Source organism: Pinus tabuliformis, chromosome 4_1 (genome assembly GCF_031772625.1).
Source record: "Pinus tabuliformis cultivar Carrire ecotype Pingquan chromosome 4_1, CPIR1, whole genome shotgun sequence".
Taxonomy (NCBI): domain Eukaryota; kingdom Viridiplantae; phylum Streptophyta; class Pinopsida; order Pinales; family Pinaceae; genus Pinus; species Pinus tabuliformis.
The window spans coordinates 381,954,858-381,982,719 of NC_142303.1; the positions used below are offsets into that span (position 1 = coordinate 381,954,858).

General features: G+C 38.7%; 1 protein-coding gene across 1 annotated transcript in view; it reads right to left on the bottom strand.

The window, feature by feature from the left end:
- Positions 1-27,862, bottom strand: part of LOC149175888 (poly [ADP-ribose] polymerase 2-like) — a 392,573-nt gene that overhangs the window by 81,120 nt on the left and 283,591 nt on the right. Inside the window, exons 15-16 of the mRNA XM_089419781.1 lie at positions 7,276-7,386; positions 6,992-7,067 (exon numbers count right to left, since the gene is read on the bottom strand). Of these exons, the coding sequence (XP_089275907.1) occupies positions 6,992-7,067; positions 7,276-7,386 (187 nt within the window). The remainder of the gene's footprint in view (positions 1-6,991; positions 7,068-7,275; positions 7,387-27,862) is intronic.

Sequence of the window (27,862 nt, forward strand, 5' to 3'; positions counted from 1 at the left end):
TGGGACTATCCATTTCTGCACAAGTCTATAACAAATTACTACATGGGACCATCTTGGTCGTTAAGCAAATTTTGCCTTAACCTACAAGATCCATTTTGGATCAACTCTACACAAATTTCTTTCTTAGATTTGTAGCTGCACGACAACAAGAAAACATCCAAACGATATATACAATGATAAAAACTAAAACCCAGAAAAACCCACATTAGAAAAATAATTACAAAATTTACAAACTACACAAGAACGGTAGATCTCTCAAATCTGAGGAGTATGAGTCCAACTCCGCTCCCAGATCTAATAATTTCACGCTCTCAACAACCAGATCTATCAATTTCCCACACAAAATTAAATTTTTAAATTTTAAGGAGGTGCTAACTCGAAACCCTTCGTGCATCACCAACAAAAAATCTTATGATAAGCCCAAGATTAATTTTACTGGGCTCCTCAGAAAACACGGATCGGGAGTTGGTTGGTCCAACTGAAAACTTCCCCTAACGCCCGAGAATCTAAAATCAAGATTTCCCTGCAAAACTCGATCCAACCATTAAAAATAGAGCGAGAAATAATAATAAAAACCCAGACAAATAGAGATACCCGCTATTACGTTCAAAATTTAGATTATTATTCTAACCCTAGCAACTGAGCAAGATACCTATACTCAAATCACTCTTTAGAAGCTATCATCAATGGCTTTAAAAAATCTTATGCATGAAAACAACACATCTTTTGAAAAGTAACACCAGTAGAACTTAACCCCAAAGTCTTACTTTATTATCCAGAAAAAGACTACACAAGAGCTTCTTTCTAAGCACACAACTCAAAGGTCGGATAGATCGACTGATAAATGACTTCCTATTTAAAGATAAATCCTTCAACGGCTAGTTTGAGTGATCCTTGTCGAAGCAATCTCGACCGTTGATGAAGATTAAATTTTCTTTGAATCTCATTCATCGAAATATTTAATCTTTAAGGAAATCCGAACTTTTTAATTAAATGTATTTTAATTAACTCAAAAAATAAATTTTTGAGTTAATTTCCCCAAAAATTTGACTTTGACTTATCCCCCCAAGGATCAAAGGTTTAAAATTTAGCAAAATAATTAATTTACCTTAGTCCCGAGACATTTAAAAATTTCATTTTTAAGAACCAACGAATTTTATCTTTGGAAAATTTCAATTTACCCAGGACCTAGAATTAATTAAATTTCTGGTTTAGGATTTTAATTAAATTTTTACTAGAAAATTTAATTAATTAACCTATGAGGGGATAAATTATTTTTCCAACCCTCAAAACACTTTACATCATGATTTTCATATTTTTACATCATAAGGGGGAAAACCCATTTGTAATAGACCCTCATAGACTACCCATTTCTGTGACACAAATATAATCTAGCAAACCAAGCAATTTGTAATAAAATAACCTAACCAAATAGTTAGGATTATTCTCAAATTACTTTTACATAGACTCGATCTAGAACACTAGGACTCGCCTAAGATCCTAGCGACAAAATCCATTCCAGCTTTGGAATAAGACTGGAGGAAAAATCTGCCGACCATTTGAGAATGGATCGGTGAGACAAAAAACCTCCCAGAATGGAGATCGTCACTAGAAAAATAAGTTTACCTAGGTCGTTACATACATGACACGGATCTACTGAGATTATTTACATTATACACATGCAAAAAGGGTTTACATAACATCTTTGAAGTCAAGCTAATGATGATAGCGAAAAAAGGAGGTGTACTGCTATGGGTCGTTGACACGTAAAAGTCAACAAGTAGTAAGTAAATCAGCAGATCAGCGAGCTAATGATGCTACAACAAATGCAAAAAAGTGCCCAAAACTTGAAAAAAAAATGTCAAAACTGAGAACTTAACTTTTTGAGCCCTTTAAGATATGTGATTCAGAAAATTTCAGATCTGATATGTCTAGTTATGCAGTAAATTCCAACAAGGAATTTCTAGATCTAAGTTAGATAACCGATGCCTAAGTAGCCAAAATTCATTAAAATTGAGATTTTGCAATTTTGAGTGATTTTGACCAATTTAAATGTGAATCTCACGATCACTACACACTAAATAACCGAAACATTCTGGGTCTTACAAACGGGAGTTTGATATCCCTTTCCCAAAATAACCTTGTTTCCAGATAAGATTTTCTCCATCTCCATAGTTGCAACAGATTTAGCCCATGTAGCATCAAACTTTTTAGAACAAAACCCCTCGTACAGAATCAAGTAGGGCTATTATATCACTGTTATCATTGTTGTAATAAAACAGAGGCAAAATGAGGGTTTAGAGAGCAAACCCTAGGCCCAAGGCCTTGAAGATGAACTTGCCCAAGTTGCCCAAATTTTGGGATGAAGATGTCAACTGAAAATCAAACTTTTGAAGCCAAAAACCCTGCAAAACCACCAAGTCTTCAGTCCTAAACACTTCAGAAATGGACAAGGGCCAAACTAGGGCTAGAGAAGGCCAACACTAGGCCAAATAGGGCTAGCGTTGAGGCTTGGAGGCTAAAGGAAGGCAGATCAGGGGTCAAAAATGGCCAAGGAAGGAAAAATGAAGAGCAATGAGGCAAGGAAAGCCCCAAAGGGCTGGACACTAAAGAAAAAAGAGCCCTAAGGGCTGGACGGCTAAGGTTAGAGCCTTCAAAGCCCACGGCAAGCCCTCTAAGGCTACCGTCTAAGGGGAAGAAACAGGGGTCGAGGCTTCCTAGGCCCACGGACAGCCCTAAAAAGGGCCTAAACCCCTGACACAGACGGCTTAAGGGAGGTTCGAGACCCTTAGAGGCTACAGCCTGCCTCCAAGAGGTCGAAAAACTTGATGCAAAGGAAAAAAAGGCTGACACATGCGCCTTAGAGGCCGACAATGGTCTAGAGGAGGCTGGATCCGGGCCCAAGAGGCCTAAAATTTTGAAACCCTTACTTCCGAAAAATATTTCTCTTCCCGATCTGAATTTTTCTGCAAATTTCTCAATGGTTGGCCCTAAAAAAATTTCTAGAGAATAGATCTTACCCTCAAAGGCCTAGATCTAGCTCTACCTCAGCCTCTTATCTTGAGTTCAATAGATCTCACCTGCAAAAATGAAAATAAAATACCCAAACAGGGTGAGAGCACTTCATCATTCATTTTGTCCAGTTTCTCTGTATCGGATTGCTAGTCTGGTTTAGGAATTTTCACATTGACCTCCGGAAGGATCATAGAAAGATCAACAAATTCCACATATGAATGGAGTGTCTCAGTGTTAATTTATAGTTGTTTGAAGGTATGAAGGGTTGTTTCTCTTTAGGTGAGTTGAGTTATCATTGATCCCTTCTTCTCCCTTGCTTGACCTAGACCTTTTGTTTGAAGATTCACCCTAAACCCTAGGTTTTGCTTGGTTCCTATTGTGTTTCATTGTGGTCCCGCATCTCTATCATTCCTTATCTCAAGGCCACTTTGAATCCTAGTTTATTGAAGAGTCTTAGGTCTAGGGCCTCCCTCCTTAAGGAATACCTCTAATCTCTAAGTCTAAGCCTCCCTTGAGCCTTTCTTAGAGAGTCCTTCACATTGCTTCTAAAGCAACTAAACCCTATCGTTTGAGTCTCTCTTGTGAATTGACTCTAAAAATCATTACCTATCCTATCATTGACTTATCATTCATAGTGATTTACCTCATACCGGGACTCCTCCCATCGGTGAAAATTCGGAGCAGGGGACATTGACTAAGGTGACAGTGGGCCCTTTCCCATTTTTGCCACTTGATCTAGTAGTAGTCCCTTAGGAACCCCTCCTGGGACCCCTGCTAAATTGAGCAGTAACAAGGCCAAAGCACATTGAGATTAAATATCACTATATCCGGGATATGGTGCAGAGAGGAGCAGTGAGGCTCCAACACATCTCCACCGATGAGTAAGTTGCTGACATTCTCGCCAAGCCTTTGCTGAAAGGGAAGTTCTTGGTCTTCAAAGGAGCAACTTGGAGCTGTGGAGAAAGTATCCCTTTCGAGAAGGGATCCTAGCAGATCACGAACACTGAGCTCTGGGAGCTCCGAAAGGCATGGTGTACTCCTTGGAGCTATAGGTTTGGAGGATCCTTATCTCTTTGATAAGTTGATCTCCCCTGTTCAAGTTCGGGACTTAACGGAGTACATACCCCAGCTTGCATCCTACCCCCAAGACGGGCTTGTTGGGATTGCCACTCATCTATCCAATGAGTGAGGAGACTTAGGTATGGAGTATCTTTACCTATGGCTATGCATCTAGTAAATTGATCTCCCTACGTCGGGATGCATGGTGTTCAACCATTTGATCACTAAGGATCATGTTGGATATGACATAGGGTATGGAGGATCTTTACCACTTGTGGCAAATCGATCTCCCTGAACTAAGGGAGACTTTGATTGAACTATTATGGGCATTTTGACTAAGGTTGACTGCAGGTTCACTAGGGTTTGACCGCACATCTGAACTAAGATTTTCTCTCTCCTTTGACAAAATCTTTTGTTGTTTTAACTAGGTTTGACTGAGAAAGAAAGGCAGCATTCATTACTGAGTTGACCAAATTCTTCTGAGTTGTTTTAACCATTGACTTTGACAAGTTAGGGCAGGTCGTTGGCTACTGTTGACTATACTTCTACAAGGCCAAAAATTGCAAACTATTATTTTGACTAGATTTGACTTTATCTCTCATCTTTGATTGGTTTTTGGATTGGTGATTTAGAAAGTCAAGGTAATCACTTTGACTTGTTGATGGATGTACTATTGGACTATTTCTCTACTAAACATTTGATGAATATCTAAGAAGAAGAATTTGGTTGATTTTTCCCCCTTGTGGGGTTTTGCCATGGTCTTTGACCTAAATCTCTGTGTCTCATCGATCTTCGTTGTCTTCCATTGTGCATATTGTTTGCTGCTCTATCTACAATTGCATATTGTTATAGGCTCATTGAATATAAATTTGAAAAGTGAATGCTACTGGAAGAAGGAATTGTTAAGTGATTGTTACAACATAGAACATTGTGAAAAATTAACACAAAAGATCACCCAACAATGTGTGATTAGGCAAAATATCTCTCAAGTTGATACATTTGGACAAGTTCTTAGTGATCACCATGTGTTTGGTCTAAAATGCGGATGCAAATTAGAGTTTCATTTACTATCAATCCGGGTAAGTAAACTTCAAAGATCATCCAATATATATGGACTTAGAGACAAACTAAACTAAGCTAGGTGAAGAAATGCCAAAGCTCCCTTACAAGAGGTCTTTCATTAGGATCTCCAACACCTATTTAGTCATCTAACAAAATGAAATCTAAGACATTGTGACAGGTGTAAGAAATATTAAAGCTCCCTTACGGGAGATTGTTCATTAATATTTGTAACATCTTAATCAACAAACTATTTAGACTGATGAAATTGAAGCACTTAAACCTAATTCTGATTGATTGCATGGAATATTAAAGCTCTCTTACAAGAGACTATTCATTTATATCTCAAGCATATAAATCATAAACTTAAACTAATGAAAACAAACATTAAATAACAAATCAGATTCATTGAAGGAAACATTAATACTTTCTTACGAAAGGTCATTCGTTAATATTCCAAACATATGAACCTAATAATTTAATCTAATGAAATTCACAAACAAACATAAAATAAAAGCCTACTAAAATAAAAGTGTACTTGCTAGGCAATGGGGATCCTTCCAAGGATTCACAAGCACACCAAAAGAGAAGTCAAATGTAGAGGATCAAAGAAGCTCTGTTTTATTCATCATCAATTGCAAATTGAAATTACAACCATTACAATGATTCTCCAATCTAACTTCTCATTACCAACCTATAAGATACTAAGATTACAAAATGAAGATTACAAATGAAGGAGATAACACTCCTATTTATACAAAAGCTATGATAACAAACTCATAAATGTAAATCCACTATTCCCTCCTTTGACCCACATATTTCTCAACCAATGGTGACACATAACCCTATCCTCCATGATCTCCTCCATGAGGTCCATGATCTTCTCCATGAGGTCCATGATCTCCTCAAATTCGAATTTGAACATAGAGTGCCACATAAAGATGCCTTGGAAGCTTTCTTTGTACCTACACATGAACAAACTCATTCTAATTGTTAGGTATAAGTATATGGAGATTATTTTATAAAGTTTAACCATAAATTCTCTTAAAAATACTATGAATTAATAATGTTTTGGAAAACACAAAGATAACCCATATAATGATGAAAGTGAAGCTGATGTGGTGACATGGTGGTAGAATAGAGGTGAGAAAATGTGTGAATGGAGTGAAAGTGGATGTATTTTAACGATAATTCCTAGGTGCAACACCATGGATAGTTTAATAGGCTTGACTTTTGTTGAGGACTACGATCAGATGACATTCTATTCTCCCTTAGCCTTAAGCGCTTCATAGCCTTGTAATTTTCATCCCTTTCTTTGATGGGGACTTTAATTCTTCTAACTTTTCCTTATACCTATATTTATTATTTATATATGATCAGGGTCTCCTTATAATAAATTGTATTTTTGTTGATCTTTCATTAGGACAAAGTTGTGCTTTAGCTCTCCCCTTGTTATCATTGCTTAATTATGCACCTCTAATCACACTAGCCTATTTCATCATTAATGGACATTAGTGTAATTTCTCCTTCTTTTCATTCTCAAACAATGTCACAAAATAAATCTGTGACAAATGGTATCCACAGGAACAACCAACACAAAAATAGCACATTTCAACTTAAACAACAAAGAAAAGAAAAAAAACTCTCCAAAAGGAGATATTGCATCATTAATGAAAGTATTTTTGCAAAAATGAACAACTAACGAAAAGTATTTTTGCACAAATGAATGAGAGAATCTATAAGTTAAATCAACATGTTATAGAAGACACTGCTCATTTAAATGATCTGTTACATACCCACAAATAACAGAAAGAACAAAAACAAAAACAAAAAATTGAAAGCATTTCTGATTGTTGACCTTGTGAAAGAATGCCTGTCCAATTTGATAGTCTTGAACCATGCCATAAAAGCATCCGATTTTCTGTAGTGCGAAACTGCGTGAAATTAAACGGAATAATATATTAATAGAAAAACCAGGAATCCTTATAACATAAAATATAGTTAGGTACAAATATTAAGAAGTTATTCTCAAGAGAGTAAGGTATATGGCAAGATTCTAACCATTGCTTAAATGCAACAGAAGGATATACATGAAACAGGCACTGCAATAAAATAATGTGGAGCATGCAAAATCCAACTTACTTTTTGAAAGTGATCATCTTCACCATCTCTTGAAACTTTGAAAACTTGTAAAATTTCAATTGTGTAGCTTGAATGTGTCTCAGCATGGGTATTACTCAAGTATCGTTTTATCTGTAAGCATGCAAAAAAAGGATATTTAAACAAAGATAAAATTTAATATATGCAAGTTTCTAATCATCACAACAGAGACCACTGGTATAATTATTACCTATTTTCTGACTACTTTGCAATACATTGAATGCTTCTGCAAGAACAAATAAATACAATCGACACCGAGACATTTAAGATATACAAAAGCTCTAGTACCCCAGCGTCAACAAATAATATGGAAAACAGAAACTCAACTAGTTAATGAGCAAGCAACAAGCTCCAATGTCGATGATATTGTTCATATTGTGTCAGCAGGTTTGAAATGACAAGACAACAATACGAAATGGCAGTAAAGACAACTTATGCAGGCAGTTAGACCACCTTTATTCTCTTAGCATACTACAAGTGATGTAATTCTTGTGTAATACTAATGTACTTTGAGAGTGTGGTACATTAAGGGGATGGCCATGGAACCTGTTGTTGCTCAGAATGTACAGGCATGGTGCGACAATGGGGGCTGTCACTCTGATCCCCGACCTCTCATTTCTAGCTGTCTCCCAACAGCAAACTATGGGTGGTAGTCCCTATGTAATATGAAGATGAAGGACAAGTTGGCAACCAAGAAGTCCAGGAGACACAATTGAATGGCCTAGCCACTTGGTTGATTTTAGCAAGTTACGAGATTAGATTGAATTATTAATTAAATCAGTGCCTTATGAAGCCACCCACTTGCTTTATATCAATTAAGAACCAAATGACCGGATGAATAACTGTTGCTTAAATGCTTAACTATCCTATATGCTATGCAAATTCTATGACTTTGGTGAGATGCATGATCTTGGTTTATTTTATTTAAATGCCTAACTAAGTGTATCCCTTGATCTTTATCTATATTGAGCCTAGTCTCTAAAGTAAGTGGCAGAGAGAAGTCAAGGTGAAGCAAGCAAGGGCTTGGTTAACAATCCCTCTCCTTGAAATCTAACGTACCCGGTGCCTCCAGTGCTGCAGAGACTGTGGCTCTGACAATTGCAAGGTCACCGTTTTAAATACTAGAGAGGCTAGACTTCTCAAGCAAAGATGAAAGGGTGCTCCTATCTCTCTATCAACCAAGTTTATGCTTGGAGGTAAGTTATTAATGCAAGACTAACTCTAGGATGAGATGCAAGATACGTTGAGTGCTTCTTGAGTTAAGATTGTTTAATGACTTTAAGTACTTAGTTATGATTAGCCCTATGACAAGAGTACTTAACAATGAATTTAAGAAACAATCTTATATGCAAGATAAAGTGCTCAATGTTGCAAGTGGCAACAAGATACAATATATATTCAAAATGCAATTGACCAAGAATTAAATGACAAGATAGATGCTCTTCACAACGATTACCAATATAGAGTTCACAATAGATATTCACTTTGAACATGAACCATGAATCTAATGACAATTAGAGCATTTACTCACTTAGCCAACTATGCTAATGATGACTATTCAAGAGAGATAATGCCCTTTAGACAATTAGAAGCCTTTAAAATTATGTCAACAAGAGAATGTCAATAAAAATCATTCAAGAGATTAAAAGCACTTAGATTTTTTATACCAATGTGTTTTAAACATTTAAGAGATAGATGACTTAATGTTCTTTCACACAATTAGAACAAGTTACTTCAAGTGCCAATTAGATTGCTAGAGACAATTAGATCTTCAAAAGGACAATTCAACAATTTAACAAGAGATTTTCGAGATTAATGCCAAGTGCTTTAGAGAGTGAGCTTATGTGCACAATTAGGAGTATGGAACTCACAAGACAACAAACGTTAGTGTCCTTATCCAATATTACTAATGCTAACAATCATTTTAACAATAGCACATTAAATAATGAAATAAGTTCTTTCCTCAATGAGAAATGAAAAGATGCTTCAACCACTGCTATATATCAGACTTCAGGGTACTTATGACAGTCGTCCAATTTTCATGAAACAAGTCAGAAGATACTTCCACAATTATTCCAATGATAAGGTGACGAGCTTAGGCTATTTATCAATGATTTTTAGGGCTCTCAAGTGAAAATTTTGCCACTGTTATGAATGTTTTAGATAGCTGTAAGTAAACAGTTAGGAGATCAAGGATTGGAAGATGCAAACCAGTGAATCTTTAGGCCTAGTAGAAGACTAGTATACTTGCCCAAATCGCCTTCAGTGATTAGGACACCTACAAACACAAAACTTACTGCAAATTTGCTGCAAAACACCGATATATTAGCTCAGAAATCAGAATGAGGTAAGGTAAGGGCTAGGATGAGGGCCAGAAGCCAAAATGAGGCAACGCTAGGCCTAATAAGGACAGTGGACTGGGCAAAGAGGCTGAAAAGAGATTAAGAGAGGCTAAGGAAGTCCACTAAGGCCTGCTGCAAGCCCTCCAAGGACTGTGGCCTAGGGTACACAGTCCCTTTGGGACTAGTGCTCAAAGAAATGGCCTCCAAGAGGCTTGTGGCACCCACAAAGAGGAATCAGCAGGGGATGAAGGGGAGGCTGAAAGGCCTAGGAGCTACGGAAGAGATGAATAGGGCGCTGGAGAAGGCTTAGGAGGCAGATAGAGGGCAGCTAAGGGGATGGAAGGGACAGCGAGGGATAGAGGAGGCCAAGGAAGGGAAGAAAAGGCCACAGGAGAGGGGTTGGGGGCCACAAACGCCTGCGGCCAGACCTGAAAGGCCTAGAGATACCTATAGCAAGGGGAAAAGGGCTCATAGCCAAGCCTTAGAGACCTTTTCACACCTGCGGCCAGCCATGGAAGGGTATACAAGGGCAGCGTCTAGGGTACTAGGGCTTGATGTTGGGCCTTAAGGCCTTAAAAATTTGCAAACCCTCACAAAATTTGAGTTTAAGCTTTAGATCTTTAATATTGCTCAATTTCACTGCAAAATATTCGATGATGGCCCTGCAAATAGAATTGAAACTAGATCTTACCCTCAAGGGCCTAAATCTAGCTCAAACCCCAGCAAATATTCTTGAAGCTCACCTGCACAAATGAAAATAGAAATACGCAAAACCCCAATATATGCAATAATTTAAAATAAAACCTGAAACCCCAATTTCTGCAAAACAAGTGTTACAAAAATGTATTTACAAGGTATATACAAATATAAAACGCTTGTGGAAATAAGATATTTTTGAGAAATAATTTTCTAAATGATGAATAATGACAATAGATCAAATGTGTTTCGAAAGTTATGGCATTGACCACAGCCTTAGCAAAGTAAGAAAACCATATAAAATGCTTAGAGCCCAAACAGGGTCGGGTCTCCTCCAAAGTCTATGAACTTGGAGCCCAAGGGCCGGTGTACCTGCAAACTCTATATATTTCTTCAAGCAAACTTGTTAGACATATGGCAAATCAGATCACCTAAGATAGACCCAAAATCTACCAATATAAAGTTCTTATCACCATCTAATGAATAAACAAACTTTACAAAAATAATTAAGCACAATATACGAAAGCACATAACCAGCACATACCACAATTCATCAGATAAAGAACACCATGAACTGTACCCCAAAGTCTTTTCTTATGATATTTCAAACGTTCCCAGCAGATCAATAAAACAACACTAGCATTACAAAATTACATAGACCATAGTTAGAGCTTTCATCATGTCATGAGAAGCAAATGGCTTCTAATTTATAGATAAATCCTCCAAGTGGAAAATAACGGCTAATTGGTTTGATCCCCATCAAAATAATCTCGACCGTTGATAAATATTTGATCATCTTTTAATCTCTGCCGTCGAAAATATTTATTTTTGAAGAATTTTCGAATTTCTCATGAAAACCATTTTTTATTAATCTAAAAAATGATTTTTTGGATTAATTTCTTCAAAAACTTGACTTTGACTTAACCACCAAGGTCCAAGGACTTCATTTTTCTTAAAAAACCATTTTTGCCTTCGTGGGGGACCTTGAAAAATTAACTTCTTTTTGACCTACGATTTTTTTGGCCATTTTCCACTTGGAGAAATTAATTTCTCTAAAATTAATTTTTTGACTCTAAATTAATTAATTTTCTACCTTAAGATTTAATTTTGTTTTTGCCAGTAAAATTAATTAATTGACACAAGAGGGGATTAATTATTTTTCCACCCTCAAATACTTTAGCCATGGTGTCTGATTGTGAGGGACCATGCACTAAAATATTTTTTACATCAGATATTACAAATTCAACCCTCAAAGGGGGAATACCCACTCGTTATAGACCCTCAAAATAATTACCCAATTTTGCGACACAATATGATCTAGTAGACCAAGTGATCTGTAATAAAATAATTTAGCTAAATAGCTTAAATTATTCCCAAACCACTTTTATGAAGACTCTATATAATGCTAGGACTCACCTAAGACTTTGTCAACAAATTCCACCCTAGCTTTGGGGTTTAAGCTGGAGGAAAAAATATGTTGATTATCCATGTTTAGAAACACACATAATGAAGTGACACAAAAAATCTCCTAGGATAAAATTCGTCGCCAAAATCATAGGCTTACCTAGGTTATTACATAATGAAACAGTCCTATTAGCATCATTTGCTTTACAATGACATAAGAACTGGTTGGCTAATGATTCTGAGCTTTGAAAATTTGTGTACAATTGTTTCCTTGGACTTGTGACAAAATAGGTGCAACAAAACCCTCATCTTGATTCAAAACAAAAAAATGTTATATATTGCAGCAGAGAAGCAAGCCTCTCAAACAGACTCAAATTGACAAACAACAACCCTAAATCCACTCTAGTAGAGAATCTAGAGTCCAAAATATGGAAAGAAAAAGACAAAGATCAGGCAACCTCCATGCAGACTCGACCGTGTAGAATAAAAAAACCCACTGAACCAAGTGAAGCAGAATATGATGTGAAAATTTCTGAATCAAACGAGTCAGAAATCCTACTGCAGTAAACTGACTTGCATTATCTATTTATGATTTTCATTTAACAAGTTATTTTCAGAAATATTCAGAAAATATTAATGCAAATACATTGCATCCTACACCAATATACAGATCAAACACTGAAAAAATAAATGAGACAATCATGCAAAGGACACACTTATTTTTGGACTAAACGTCCCCAAAAAAACCCTATGCGGGAAAACCGGTGCAACAGCTCTGAGGGTTTTCTATTATTAAGCAGAGGTTCTGAATACAAATGTTGGTTGCCCTCCCAACAAACCAGTGACAGAGAAATACAATGGCAGAAAACCTGAGTGAGTTTTACCTCACTTTACCTGGCAGATTCCCACTAATCCAAAAGCAAAACTGGTTAGCCCCGGCTACAACTGCGCTGCCCCTTCGCAATGTCGATTTGGGGTAGCATCGGATGTGCTCTAGCCATGAAATTTGGTGGAAAGGTTAGGGCACATGAGATCTCCAATACCTAGAAAGGGTTTGTGCAAATTCTAAACATATCAGGAGATATTAAAATAATTAATATTTTTAATTGAGTCCCTGAGTCTAAACTTAGGGAAAATAAAATATTAATGTGTATCAATATGAATCTGTGTTAGAATGGTCCAAAAAACATGGATCAAGCCAGATCTAATCTTAGCCATTGATTAGGGACTTAATCTCGGCCGTTGATATGCAAACAGGAAAAGTATAAGAGGAGGCTTGAGGGTCACTTGGAGAACACACCAGAGTGATCTGTCATTCTATTCTCTAGAGCGGGGTTTGCTAAGAGAGATAGAATTAGTGATCGAGAGATGGAACTGAGGGGCATTTGAGTACAGAGCGACAGACAGGCAGAGATAGTGCCGGGAGAGCAGCACAGTAGCCAAGGAGAGTGACGCAGAGACAAACAGGCAGAGATAGTGCCGGGAGAGCAGCGCAGTAGCCAAGGAGAGTAATGCAGGGCCACGCAAAGGCAGTCGGGAGCTGCACAAAGCCTCAGAGAGGCCAGTGTTGCTGACGCAGAGGACCAGAGGACTGACGCAGGGCCTCCTAAGGCTGACGCAAACCCATCCGGGGTGACACAGGGCCAGTGTTGGGTAGAGAGAGGCTGACGCAATCCAGAGAGAGGCTGATGCTGGGGTTTCTGGGGCAAATTGGTGCTAAGTAGCTGCCGGAAGGATTATCCGGGGTTTCAGCCAGGAGATTTGTCAGAAACTATGTAGTATCACTGCCAAGGAAATTCTCTGTTGGGTAGGCCAGTTTCGGCACCCAAATTGTACTCTGATATTGCTTAATAAGAAAACCCTCAGATAACTGCACCGGTTTTCCCACATTGGGTTTTTCTGGGGACATTAGTCCAAAAATAATGGTGTCATATGGTGTGCTTGTTCTTGTTTCTTTTAGTTGTTGATCTGTAATATGTTGAGCATGCACTAGTGTTTATTTTCATTATTTACATTGTAAATAACTTGTTAAGGAAAATAACAAGTAGGTAGGAATAAATCAGAAAAGTGCATGGAGGGTTTCTAACTAAGTATCTTAGAAACTTCAACACGTAATGAATGTGTGGGCCTGCGTGGAGCTCTCTGAGACTCTGCGTCAACTCTTCTGCACACTACGTCAACTTTCCCCAGCTATTCCGGCAGTTTCAGGCATTTCCGACACTCTGTGTGGAAGGCAGCTCTCTCCCTCTGCGTTGGCCCTTCTAGCTCTGCATCAAGGCTGCGTGGGCCCAAACTGGCCCAACATCAGCTCTCTTCGCTAATGCACTACCTCCACAAGCTTCTCTCTGTCTGTATTCCCGAACTATCACTACCCCTTAGCTACAAGATCTCCCCAATCGATTTTCCTCCTGAGAACTTCTCACCTCAGAAAATCGATTTCCTCAATCTCTCTGTGTGTATTCTCCAACTGACCCCAAGCCTTCCTTTATACTTTTCTTGTTGAGAAATCAACGGTCGTGATCTAATCTCTAATCAACGGCTAAGATTAAATTAGACTTGATCCTCGTCTCTTAGAAGCTTCTCACCCATATTTTCATTAATACCCATTAATATTTTAATTTTCCTAAGTTTAAGCTTATGAACCCTATTAAAAATATTAATTATTCTAATAAAATACAATCCGGGTGGAATTTCACCGAACAATTTTAGGTCTTGGAGATTTCATGTGTTATAGCCCCTCCACAAAATTTCGGAGCTAGAGCACATTCGATGCTACGCAAATATCAACACTCCCTCTTAGCGAGGAATGTGCTCTAGCAATACTTCCTAGCAAAGTATCACACTGATCCACGACATCGGTCCTCTGTGCTGTTGATGCTCATCCTGCTACCCCTCATCCACTGCGCTACTACAATCTGTACTGTTGCCCATGACACTACCATTGTCACTGCTATTTGCAGAGGCACCAACTCAAAGGGACTCACGCAGATTTCCAAAAGAAGGCACAAGGGACATGGATCATGATTATTCTATGTTAGCTTCTAGATTGGAAGAAGTTGCTTGCCTAGCAAGCTCTACCTCCTCTGAGGTTTGGTATATAAACAGTAGAGCTTCCTGGCATATGACAAAAATTCGAGAATGTTTTTCAGATTATCAGAAAGAAAGAATGAATTTTCAGATCACCATGGGAAATAAGGTAAAGTACACCCCAGTAGGAAGAGGTACTATAGTCTTTCAAACCAAAGCAGAAGAGCGACTTCGAGCAACCAATGTGCTACATGATCCAGGATTGGGGATGAACTTACTCTCTATATCTCAACTTCAAAATAAGGGCTATGATGTTTTCTTCATTAAGGAGAAAGTATATGTCAAACACCCGAGTTGGAAAAGGAAGGCCCAATTTGGCATCAAAAGTAACAGGCTATATAGATTATAGCTAAAATCACCATTGCCACTGATAGGCAGCAATGGAGACAAATATTTGAATGAACTATGGCACAGGAGGATGGGACACTTACACCATGGGGCTCTGAGAATTCTCAGGAAAACAGTATTAGGAGTTCCAGAACTAAGTATTGAACGAGATGATGTATGCAGAGGGTGCACTTTGGGAAAGTATGCCAAAGCAGCATTTTCCAGAAGCAAAAATAGAGCTAAGAGTGTTCTAGGATTGATACACTCAGACATCTGCGGACCGATGTCCACAAAAGCTCTTAGCGGTGTCGAATACTTCGTCACCTTCATCGATGAACATTCCAGAAAGACTTGGATCTACTTTCTGAAAACCAAGGATGAGGTTTTTGGTCGATTCAAAGAGTTTAAGGCTCTAGTCGAGAATCTGACAAGAAAGAAGATAAAAGTGTTGCGCTTAAACAATGGTGGAGAGTATGTTGACAAGGACTTCACCATTTTTTTGCACTAAGGAAGGCATCAAAAGAGAGTGGACAACGCCCTACAATCCGAAACTAAATGGAGTAGCAGAAAGGAAAAACAGGACTATAGTGGAAGCAGCTAGGGCAATGTTGTATGATCAGGATATGCCCAAATTCTTGTGGGCGGAAGCATGGAGCACGACAGTTTATGTCCAGAACAGGACTCCACAAAGGGCACTGGGCAAAATCACTCCCGAAAGGGTCTTCACCGAGAAGACACCTGAAGTCAATCATTTCAGGATATTCAAAAGTTTAGCATATTCCCGTGTACCCGAAGAAAAGAGAAATAAATTAGCTCAAACTGTTGAGAAAGGATATCTTGTGGGATATAGCGAGAATGCTAAGGCATATAGAGTCTATCTTCCAGGGAGTAGGAAGGTAGTAGTTCGGCGGGATGTAAAGTTCATGGAGGACAAAGCTTTCACGAAATCCCAAGAAATACCTCCCGAGGAGCAGTCAAAAGATGATCCGTTGGTCCAGGCACTTCGACCAGCAGAATCTAGTAACAGAAATTCAAAACAAGAGGAATCTCGAGAAGAGGAAGAGCTGATAGATGTACCCACTACCAATGGAAGAACGAGCCGGGAACTCCGACAGATCCTATGGGATGCAAAGGACTTCATTGGTGCACCCAGGAATGAAAAGAGGCAACGAAGATAGCCAGACAAATACCAGGCCCTAGTAGCTCAGGTTGGGGAACCTTCTAGTTTTTAGGAGGTCGTTCAGCGTCAAGTATGGGTAGATGCTATGGTGGAGGAATACAGTTCTATAATGGTCAATGATGTCTAAGTAGTGGTACCTAGGCCTCAGGACAGGTCAGTGGTAGGTTCAATATGGATCTACAAAGTCAAATATGTTGCAGACGACAGTGTGGAGAAATAGAATGCCAGGTTTGTGGCTAAGGGGTATGCTCAGAAGGAAGGGATAGACTATGAAAAAACCTTCGCCCCAATAGCCAGGTATATTTCTATTAGAACCGTGATATCTCTTGCAACACAGATGGGGTGGGAGATTCACCAGATGGATGTCAAGATGACATTCTTGAACGGGGTTATAGAAGAGGAAGTATACATTGAACAGCTAGAGGGTTTTGAGACACATGAGAAGAAATCTCAAGTATGCAAATTAAAGAAAGCCTTGTATGGGCTTAAACAGGCACCTAGAGCATGGTACGGTCGAATTGATGGTTACTTGCAGAAGATGGGGTTCGTCAAGAGTGACACAGACCCTAATCTCTACTATCTTGTCGTAGAGAATGAGCCTCTAATCCTAGTGTTATATGTGGATGATCTTTTCTTGACAAGATCATCCAAGTTCATCAAAAACTGCAAGAAGAACCTAGCCACAAAATTCGACATGAAGGATTTGGGTCAGATGCATCATTCCTGGGTTGGAAGTTTGGAAGCAGAAGGGTGGGATCTTCCTTGGACAAGGGAGATATGCTACAGACATCTTGAAGAGATTCAGGATGCAGGACTGTAGACCTATGGCTACTCCAATGATCACCAACTAGAAGAAGATAGATGCATCAGAAGATAAAGACGTTGATCCTACCTTGTACAGGCGGCTTATAGGGTCCCTGATGTATCTGGTCAATACTAGACCAGACATTTGTTACGCTGTCAACACCCTAAGTCAGTTCATGGTGGAACCCAAGAAGGCGCACTGGGCAGCAGCGAAACATGTTCTCAGGTATATACAAGGAATAGTCGAGCATGGACTATTGTACACCTAAGGCAATGACATCAGGCCGAGTGGGTTCACTAACGCAGAATGGGCTGGAAGTTCAGTGGATCGGAAAAGTACAATTGGGTATTGTTTCAACATTGGATCAAGAATGACCTCCTGGTGTAGTAGGAAACAGAAATTCGTGGCTCTGAGCTGCGCTGAAGCAGAATATATGGCAGCTAGCACAGCTTCGTGTGAAGCCATATGGCTTAGCAAATTGCTTGTGAATCTATTCAAGAGAAGGATGGAAGCGACCAAGATCATGTGTGATAATCAGAGTTGCATCAAACTCTCTACGAATCCAATATTTCATGATCGGTCGAAGCACATTGATATCAAGTGTCACTTTGTCAGAGACTATGTCCAACGAGGAGCAGTACAATTGAGGTACACTCCTACAGAAGAACGGGTGGCAGACATCCTCACCAAGGCTCTAGGAAGAACAAAGTTTGTTTATTTCAGGGAGAAGATGGGGGTGGCGAAGAATCCATTTCAGTAGCAGAAATGGCTAAGTGTCGGGATTAGCAGTGCAGCAGTTAGCACTGGCAGTGCTATGGGCAGCATGATGCAGCATGTTGAGAGGGAGTTGCAGTACAGATGTAGCAGCGGCAGTGGCAGTGTCGTGGGCAGCAGTACAGGAAGCAGCAGTGCATTGGATGTGGGGCAGCAGGCCAAGTATCAGCACAGAGGACCAATGCGCAAAATCAATGTGATGATTCCATGGTGAGGCATTACTAGAGCACATTCCTTGCTAAGAGAGAGTGTTGATTTTTGGTAGCATCGGATGTGCTCTAGCCTTGACATTTGGAGGAGAGGCTAAGGCACATGAGATCTCCAAGACCCAGAAATCGTTTTGAGAAATTCCACCCGGATGAGGAGTTATTAAAATAATTAATATTTTTAATGGGTTCATAAGTCTAAACTTTGGAAAATAAAAATATTAATGGGTATTAATAAAGATAAGGGTGAGAAGCTTCTAAGAGACCATGATCAAGACTGTTTTAATCTTAGCCGTTGATTAGAGACTTAATCTTGGTCGTTGATTCATCAATAGGAAAAGTATAATAGAAGACTTGAGGATCATTTGGAGACACAACGACAAATACTCGGTATCTCCAGGAAAATCAATTCTCAATAGAAGGAGATCGATTTCAGCGGAAGTGTTGCAGTGTGGAGGAAGAGAATGGCATCAGCAGCAATCAGTGTGTAATGACCCACTTATAATAAATTAAAATTTTGAAATTAAATAAAATTAATTAAATTATAAATTATAAACTAAATAAATTAAAATTAAATCATTAAAATAAATAAATAAACGTTATTTCAAATTAAGATATTCAAATAAAATCAAATCAGGTTTTGTTTATAAAAATCAACACGTATCATAATTTGGACACGGAGATGGAGGAAGTCAATAAATGGAGACTTATAAGAAGGAAGGGACAGTTGGAGGCAAGGGAGAGAAACAGGAGGACAAATTTGTACACAGAGTTTATCATCGGGAACAATTGAGCCTTGCTTGTTCTAGGTTTTTGGGCACGGGGGAACAGTCTACTTCAACTGAGAAGCTTACTGGACTAAGTAGTGAGGTTCTGCTCAGTTTGGTTGGGTGGTTTCGGTCTTTTGGTAACCGAAGCAGGAGCAACTTGAGGCATCATCAACCACAGGAATACAGGTAGGTACTCTCATCAATTATGTCAGTTAAATTTGTAAAATTTCAGGAAATTTTATCACAGGCTCATGATATTTTTTTTACAAACCCTTTACTGCTTTTATAATGAATGTACAGTCTTTACATGGTGACTAAGGAGGAAGTGACGCAGGGACATTGAGAGACAGCACAGAGTGAGACACAGTCCAGAGGAGAAACGTAGCCCTCACACAAGCTGACGCAGAGGAACGCAGAGCCACTCAGAATGACGCAGAGGTGACACAGGAGTGGGAGAAGGGTCTCCAAAGTGTCAAACAAGTTCCACGGGAAAGTCTCAGGTGTTTTCTTTCAGTTTCTCTGTAAAATTATTCCTTGTAAAAGCGATTGTTGTTGAAGATTAATAAAACCCTCATTTGTTCCACCAGTTTTCCTGCATTGGGTTTTTCCGGGGACAATTGTCCAAAAACAACTGTGTTGATATGATTGGTTCTTGTGCATGTATTTTCTCTATGTAATTATGTGATAACTACAGTAGAATTTATTTTAATATTCATTGAAGAGATTTCATAAATAACTTATTGTGAAGAATAAGTAGGTGAAATAAATCAGTTGCTGCAGTAGAATTTCAAATTAGAAATTTTCACATTTACTTTGTAGCTTTGGCCTTCTTGACTTTCGCAAGTAATTTTTCACCACGGTCCCTTAGACGCCAAATTTCTCTGTTACTTACTATTGATTCTTCATCAAATCGATCTTCGAGATCTTTATATTTCTTTTCTAATGCTTCGTTTTTTCGTTAAAATTCTACGAGTTCTTCCTTTAATCTTTCAATTTGTGCCTGTGTATTACCTTGGTATTCTTCAAGATTAAACAATTTCTGACATTTCAAACAGAACGTTGTCTGATTTTTAAAATTTGTCAAATACTCAAATTTTGTTTTACAAAATGGACATCTGGTCCAAAACGTAGACTTGGTTATGAGACTTGTCTTTTCTTCCTTTGGATTGTAATTCATCATTTTTTCTGCAACAAATTGAAGCCATTGTGTGCTTGTCGATGAATTTATCAATGGTACTTTGATTTTTTATTTTTCTTAACATTATATATATATATATTCCACTTTAAGGAAGATTAGTATTATCTCTGTTATTTCAATAAATTGTCCGTTTAAATTCATTATAAATTTTATTACGCTTTAAAAAATTACTCTTCCTTTAATATAACTTGATATTTTTATACTTTCATCCTTTTTATACCCTTTACAATATAAACCTTCATAGTGGAAAAAGGTTCCACTTTCCTAGGGATATGCTAATTGCTATAATATTTTTTATGGATTTTTATGCTATACCCTTTGCACCAAATCCTTTAGTATATAATCTTTTCACATATAATCAAGATTTGAGATTGCTAGCAACAATGACTATAGGACTAACTAGACAATTTTATGGAACGATGCGAGGTGGAGAATGAGTAATGGAAAATGACAGAGCAATGTTCGATATGATTAGATTATTTGCTTTCCCTTCGAAATAGCACATGGAAATTAGCGGCCTACACAAATTTAATTGTTTTTGGACATATTAATTTAAGCTAGATGTAGGGTCACGTCCACTAAATTTGTACCCATGATTTATTTGACAGTAAAACCTCAAGAAAAAAGTTTGGACTGCGGCATTGTATGGATTTCAAGGATGGTACAGTGAAAACAGTTACGACGTATCAACCGGTGACTAGTGTGTGATAATGCAACAATAGCGCGGTGGTGCCAGGTGGTATGAAGTGTGTAGAAGTGGGTGAGGGGACTAATAAATCGGACAAAGGAAAATGTCGATGACTCGGATGCGGTTGCGGTTGCTAGAGGAAAAACGACAATTGTTCGAGGTGAAATGGGGACGTCGATGGCTGGAGAATGCAGCGTTAAATATGGTTGAAGGCGACAGTACTATGACCGTTCAAATTCTTCAAAAGCGAGGACTAGCACTTTAAAAATAGCTATGAGAAAGGGGCAAGCGATTGGAACCAAGGCGATGAGTGTTGGGTGTAGGTCAAGAAGGAAATTCACCGACGGGGACCATGCATGCTCACTTGGGTGTTGGCTCAACTGGCGAAGCACAGTGGCCGCCCGTCTTGCAGTAGTGTGGCTCAGTATCGACTCTCAAATCATTATTTAGGACCCTGGTACAAATCTGAGTGGAGGAATTCCTCTTAGCAATGAGCCTGCCTGGGAATTTAGGAGCATTGAAGTCAGTTTCGAACATGGGGTTGTTGGTATCTAAATTTGATTGTCCATTCCACTCCAAATTCATCTTTTAACTGTCATTCTTGGCCATTTAACCTTTATTATTCAACAATAATCCTTAGAAACTAAGTCATATGTTGTCATTTTCATTATTTTAAACTTGGAATTAATATTTGAAATTTTTATATTTAAATGACGCTTTTCAGAAAAATCACATGAAGTTGTAACAACCTGTGATTGCTTCATTGTTTGACACGTTGCAGCACAGGTGGGAAAATTCGAGGATTATGGGCATAAAGTACAATGTACAAGGATGATGAAACAGCTATTCACTTTCAGTTTTGGAGAAAACAAGTGTCCAGTCAAAGTTGGTCAAACCCAACCACTTCATCACTTTTTCCTGATTTTTGTGCACAAGATATTTTCCAATTTTAGAATTTTTGCATAAATGGAGGAACAGACCTAAATTCGACCTCCTTGGGATGTAATTAATAAAATATTGTTAGTATTAGATGGAGAAACAATAGTTGCTTTTGTTATAGAATTCACGATAAATAACCCATATGGGAAAACTATGTTTTAGAATGGTTTTTATGAACATATAAGAAGACAGCTTGGGTATCTTTGATTCCAAACATAATACAAACTTCTTCAGCAATTTTATGTCTCAAGATTTAGTAGCTACACTCTTCTGAATCATTTCATAGTGTGCTTGTGGAGTGCTGAAGGGCCCTCACCACTTCGCTGGTACACTTTATATTTTTTCTGTTTTTCTTACTAGCTGCAAATTCGAATTTAGCAATTAGTCATTTCATGTTCAAAAGTTATGTTAGCAGAGTTACAATTAAGAGAGCTTGAATTTGTTGTGAAGAGAGAGCCTTGTAAGAGGACTCAACTAATCTTGTACTTGAAATTGGTATTTATATGTTGCTGCCATACAATTTCCAGATTTGTTTGCTAGCTTTAATTTTGAAGGATAGTTCTAGTTTTATTTTCAAAGTGATTTAAGATTGGAGTTTTAAAATTCAATTTTCAGTTTGGTAAACGATTCTTGTAAGAGATCTAACTGATATTGGTTTATAACACTACTCATCTTAGTCACTGTGTGATTTAAATTGAAAATACTTTGGATTGTTGTGATTGTAAAAATTCTTTGAAGCAATATTATTGTAAGGGAATGTAGGATTATAATCAATCATCAACACTCTGCTTTTGCAACTAGAATTTCATAGGATTTGTTTCATTTAGATTGATGTTTGAGTGATTAAAAAGGACAATTAAGGATCTTTTGTAGAAAGCACTGTTAATTTAGTCCACTAGATAGCCATTAGAATCTTAGAGCCTTCTAGATCTATATATTTTAGATAAGCACCTCTAAGTGTACTTTCTTGGGTTGATAAAAGAATTAAGAGCTTAACTTGCCTTGGTAAGTTGGGACCAAATAGGGGTTCAGGCTTAACTTGCCTTGGTAAGTTGGGACCAAATATGGGCCCTGTCAGGGAAGGATGGAATTCTGGAACGACCTCCTATCAAAAGATATAATGGGAAGAAGCAACATGGTTCTAGGTGGAGACATGAATTTCTCCTTAGGGAGGGCCGAAACCTGGGGTCCGGCGGCCAGAGAAGATACGCTATCAGAATTCTTTCAAAGCTCCATCACCTCCCATAATCTAATAGACATAAATCCTATTAAAATGAAACCTACATGGAGGAACCGAAGAGTAGGAGAGGCCAGAATTGCAAAGAGGCTGGATCGATTTCTTTTGAGTGAAGACTTGACTGCCAGAATTCCTATGTTTCGGCAGTGGGTGGGAGAAGGGGGAAATTCGGATCATTTCCCGATCTTTCTGGAGTTATCCATACTACCCAGGAAACCAGCAGCGCCCTTCAAATTCAATGCAACATGGCTGAAAGAGGAATCCTATGAGAAACTATTCAAGGAAACTTGGATTCATCCAGATGGAAGATCCCAGGAGGGGAAAGGTTTTTTGTTCATGGAAAATTTAAAAAAATTAAAAAGGGCAACTATTGAATGGGCAAAGTCAAGGAGGGAGAGACAAAAAGAGGATCTAGTCCTCATTAATGATGAGCTCCAAAGGATGGAATGTACAGAGACAGACGGCTACAGATCTCAGGAGTCAAAAGAGAAAATTTTACTGCTAGAAAAACAGAGGGACCAAATTCTACTGGCAAAAGAAGAGGAATGGAGGCTAAAGAGCAGGGCAATATGGCTGAAGGCTGGGGATGAAAATACAAAGTTTTTTCACAACTATGCTAAAGGGCGAAAAAGTGCAAATACAATATGGAAGCTAAAAAACGAGGAGGGTGAAGAGGTCAACTCATTCGAGGAACTTTCGACCATGGGGAGGAATCACTTTCAGAGCCTGTTTGCAGATCAAGGGGAAATCACACTAGCAGAAATTATCAGGACTGCTCAATGCTTCCCTAGATATATCGAGGACGAGGAGGCAGAGAGTCTAATGCATGAAGTCTCAAAGGAGGAAGTAGAAAGTGTTATAAAATCAATGGCAAAAGATAAGAGCCCAGGTCCGGACGGATGGACCATAGAGCTCTTCCAACACTTCTTTGAAAAAATTGGGACAGAACTAACAGAGGTAGTGGAAGAGTCTAGGAGGAAAGGAGAGGTATACAGCCCATTCAATTCAACATTCATAGCACTTATCCCGAAGAAGGAGAATCCGGACTCTTTTGAAGACTTCAGGCCCATATCTTTATGCAACAGTATTTACAAAATCATTGCCAAAGTGATAGCAGTAAGGATTAAACCAATTCTGTCAAGATGCATAACAAATGAGCAGTTTGGCTTCCTGGATGGTCGGCAAATTCATGAAGCTATAGGAGTGGCTCAGGAAACTATCCACAGTGTCAAGCAAATGAAAAGAAAGGGAGCAGTGATAAAAATAGATTTATCAAAAGCTTATGATAGAATAAATTGGGTTTATATAAGGATGCTACTCACCCATTTAGGATTTAAATACGATTTTATCAGATGGATAATGGGATGTATTTCCAATGTAAACTTTGCAATTCTAATAAATGGTGCAGCCACTCCTTTCTTCAAAAGCTTCAGGGGGTTGAGACAAGGGTGCCCCTTATCACCCTTGCTTTTCCTTTTGGTGGCAGAAGGCCTGAGCCACCTGATTCGATCAGCCAAAAGAGAGGGAGCAGTAAAAGGATTGGAAGTTGCAGTCAATATGTTTATCACTCACCTCCTGTTTGTGGACGACATCTTACTGTTCACAAATGGAGGTCAGAATGAAATCAAGGAATTAAAAAACATCCTGGATCTGTTCATGAAAGCGACGGGAATGCAAATAAACTATAGAAAATCCCAGCTTATCACTGAAGGTCTAAATAGAAATGAGAAAAGCCAGATTTCCGCCATTCTTCCCTTTGAAGTGCATAGCATGGAGAATCCTTTCAAATACTTAGGATTTTGGCTGAAGCCTAATGCTTATAAGAACCAAGATTGGAACTGGCTGGTGGCCAAAACTGAATCCAGAATATCTCAATGGAGTTACAAATGGCTATCCCGAGCAGGAAGACTGACTCTAATCAAATCAGTCCTCTTAGCTATGCCAGTCTATTGGGCTGCATTAACATGGGTTCCAAAGGGGATTCTAAGGAAGATAAATAGGATATGCAGTAGGTTCCTCTGGGCAGGCTCTAAGGAGGAATCTGTTCTTCCATGGGTAGCCTGGGATAAAATAGCAAGACCAAAAGAATGGGGTGGATGGGGGATAAAAAACCTTACAGATTTCAGTACTTCTCTGGCAGCAAAATCAGGATGGAGAATAATCAAGATGGAGAATCTCTGGACAAAAGTAGTAAAAAGGAAATATATTGACCCCACTCCACTAGAAGAATGGATAAGGAAGGGAAGTAAGAAGGAGAAAAATTGTTCGGTAGTATGGAAAGCCACTGTGGAGGCTTTCAAAGTGATAGAACAAGGACTGGCATGGCAGATTGGAAATGGGGAAAGCCTGAAGATAGGAAAAGACCCCTGGGTTGGATGTAATGAAAAGTATGCACTCTCTCCAGGTTTAATCAGACATCTAGAATCCAAAGGAATTAGGCATCTAAGTCAAGTTGAGAAAGTGGGTTTCTCAACGATTTGGGGGCAATCCTGGAAATCTGGTGAAGAGCTAGGTATTCGACCAGCCTGGTGGAACGAATGGAAGGTATACATCGAGGAATTAACTCGGTCCAATGTAAGAATAAGGGACAGACAGGATCAGCTGGTCTGGGCACATGCGGAAAATGGATCGTACTCACCAAAATTCGGATATAAATATCTAATGAACAGAAAAGGATGGGGGGAACCAGAATGGTGGGACAAGCTGATCTGGAAATTAAAATGCCCAGCAAAAGCAAGACTTTTCTTTTGGTGCATCTTAAAAAGAAAAGTCCCTACTTGGGACGTGCTTCAAGCTAGATACAAGCAAGGACCGGGGAGATGCTATCTATGCAAGGCGGATTCTGAGAATATAAACCATATTTTCCTTGCATGCCCGTTCGTCAAATCAGTTTGGGTAGAGGTCGGGAAGCTCATAGGGAAAAGGATTGAATGGGAGGGAAGGAATGTTCAGGAGGTTTGGGAAAAATGGTGGCGTAACTATCCCAGTTGGAAAATGCGAAACTTGCCTCCTATCATATGTTGGGGAATATGGATTGCAAGAAATCAGAGTATTTTCATGGAGAAGGAAGCCACAGCTGAAACTATTGCAATTCAAAGCTCTGCTATATTTGAAAGCATTCCAGATTCAGAGGAAGAAAGCAACCCCAGGCAGATTAGGGAGGAACAGATCCGAGAGGGGATTCCCTGGGCATATTTTGACGGAGCATCTCAGAACAACATAGCAGGAGCAGGAATGATTATATACTTAAGCAAAACAAAGTCTCTAAAAGCATCTGTAGGGTTAGGCACAGGGACAAACAATTATGCAGAACTTACAGCCTTAAAACTTCTTCTATGTTGGCTTATCCACAGGAACATTCTTGCAGTTCAGATCTTTGGAGACTCTTTATCTGTTGTTAATTGGGTCAACGGCAAAAGTAGATGTCAAAATTATATGCTTAGACCTTTGCTTGAAGAAATTATGTCCTTAAAAATCTCTTTTAATGTATTCACAATCTGTCATATCTACAGGGAGCGAAATGTTACAGCAGATACCCTTTCTAAAGAAGGTTTACAGCAAGCTCTGGGCAGTTGGAAAATAGTGGAAGAAGATCAGGGACAGATCCGTGTGTCGGATCAGCCGCCATGCTCTTAATGTCTATCAACCTGTCCTTTAAATTTTTGTTTCTTTTGTTTTTTTTTGGCACAAACTTCTGGTACATAAGATATTATATTTCTGAATTACTTGTTGGTGAAACAATGTCACAGTTTCTGAATATGTCATTTTCTATTTTCGTTTTGGGTTGTTTTCCTCTTAAGAGGAAGCCCAGGAAATAGTAAGTGGACAAACACAGTGGGATCTTTACATTTTGACTGGTTTGGGTACATAAGGGCTGAAAACGAAACTGCATTTATTTCTTTTCAGCTGCTTTTATACCAGATTTTGAGGCACAGAAAGGTCTGTTCTTTTTGTAGCAGCTCTATGATTTTGTCATACAGCAAACGGAATGCCTTTGGCATATACTTGTAACTTTTTATGTTTAATGAAAAGTTCGCTTTTTTCCTTGGGAAAAAAAAAAGTTGGGACCAAACATTTTGGCGCCGTTGTCGGGGAGGTGCAACTGGAAAGACTATAAAAAATTAAAATCAACAAAACAACAAAAACATAGAATTAAATTTAAATTTCAGTCATGCTTATTTATGTCTAGGTATAGGGACGAAAAAGGCATATTTAAAAAACCCCCTAACCAACAACTAATCCACCATTAGGAGCAGAGCCATTAGAAAAGATTGAATACATAACTCCAACAGGAAAGGTTACAGCGGCAAAACTTGAGGAAAAACTAAAATCAGGCCAAAGACTCACCCTCATTGAAAGACAAATTCTAATAGCCCACGAAGCAAAGAGAAGGAATCTACCTAAAACTTCTACAGTAGCGAAATCTGAAGGGAGTAGCCATTGTTTTACGAAACGGCCGTACCGAAACGGAAACGGCCGTTTCGATCCGAGTCAAAAAAAAAATTTGCGAAACGGCCTTTGACCCGGCTCGGTTGACCGGGTCAGCTATGACCCGGCCGAGTCAGCCAATGACTCGGCCGGGTCATAGCTAACCCGGTCAACCCAGCCGGGTCCCGTCAAAAAACGGCCGAGTCAATAGAGGTCCTTTTATACAGCCTGAACAAATTTGAAATTGGTGCAAATGAGTGCCAGAGGATGTCACTGAACAGGGCTTAACCATGCCCTCAAACAGTCCTTAACTTCATCCTTAATGCTGCTTTGAAAGGGCTGGAAAACACTCAGGAGCAAGCTCAATACTTCAGATATTCACTAGATAACTTCAGCCAACCCTTGCACAAATGATTCTAAAAGCATAAATTTCAACAAGTCAACTCACTGCTTCTGATGATGATATTCATTCTCTGCTACAAGACAGA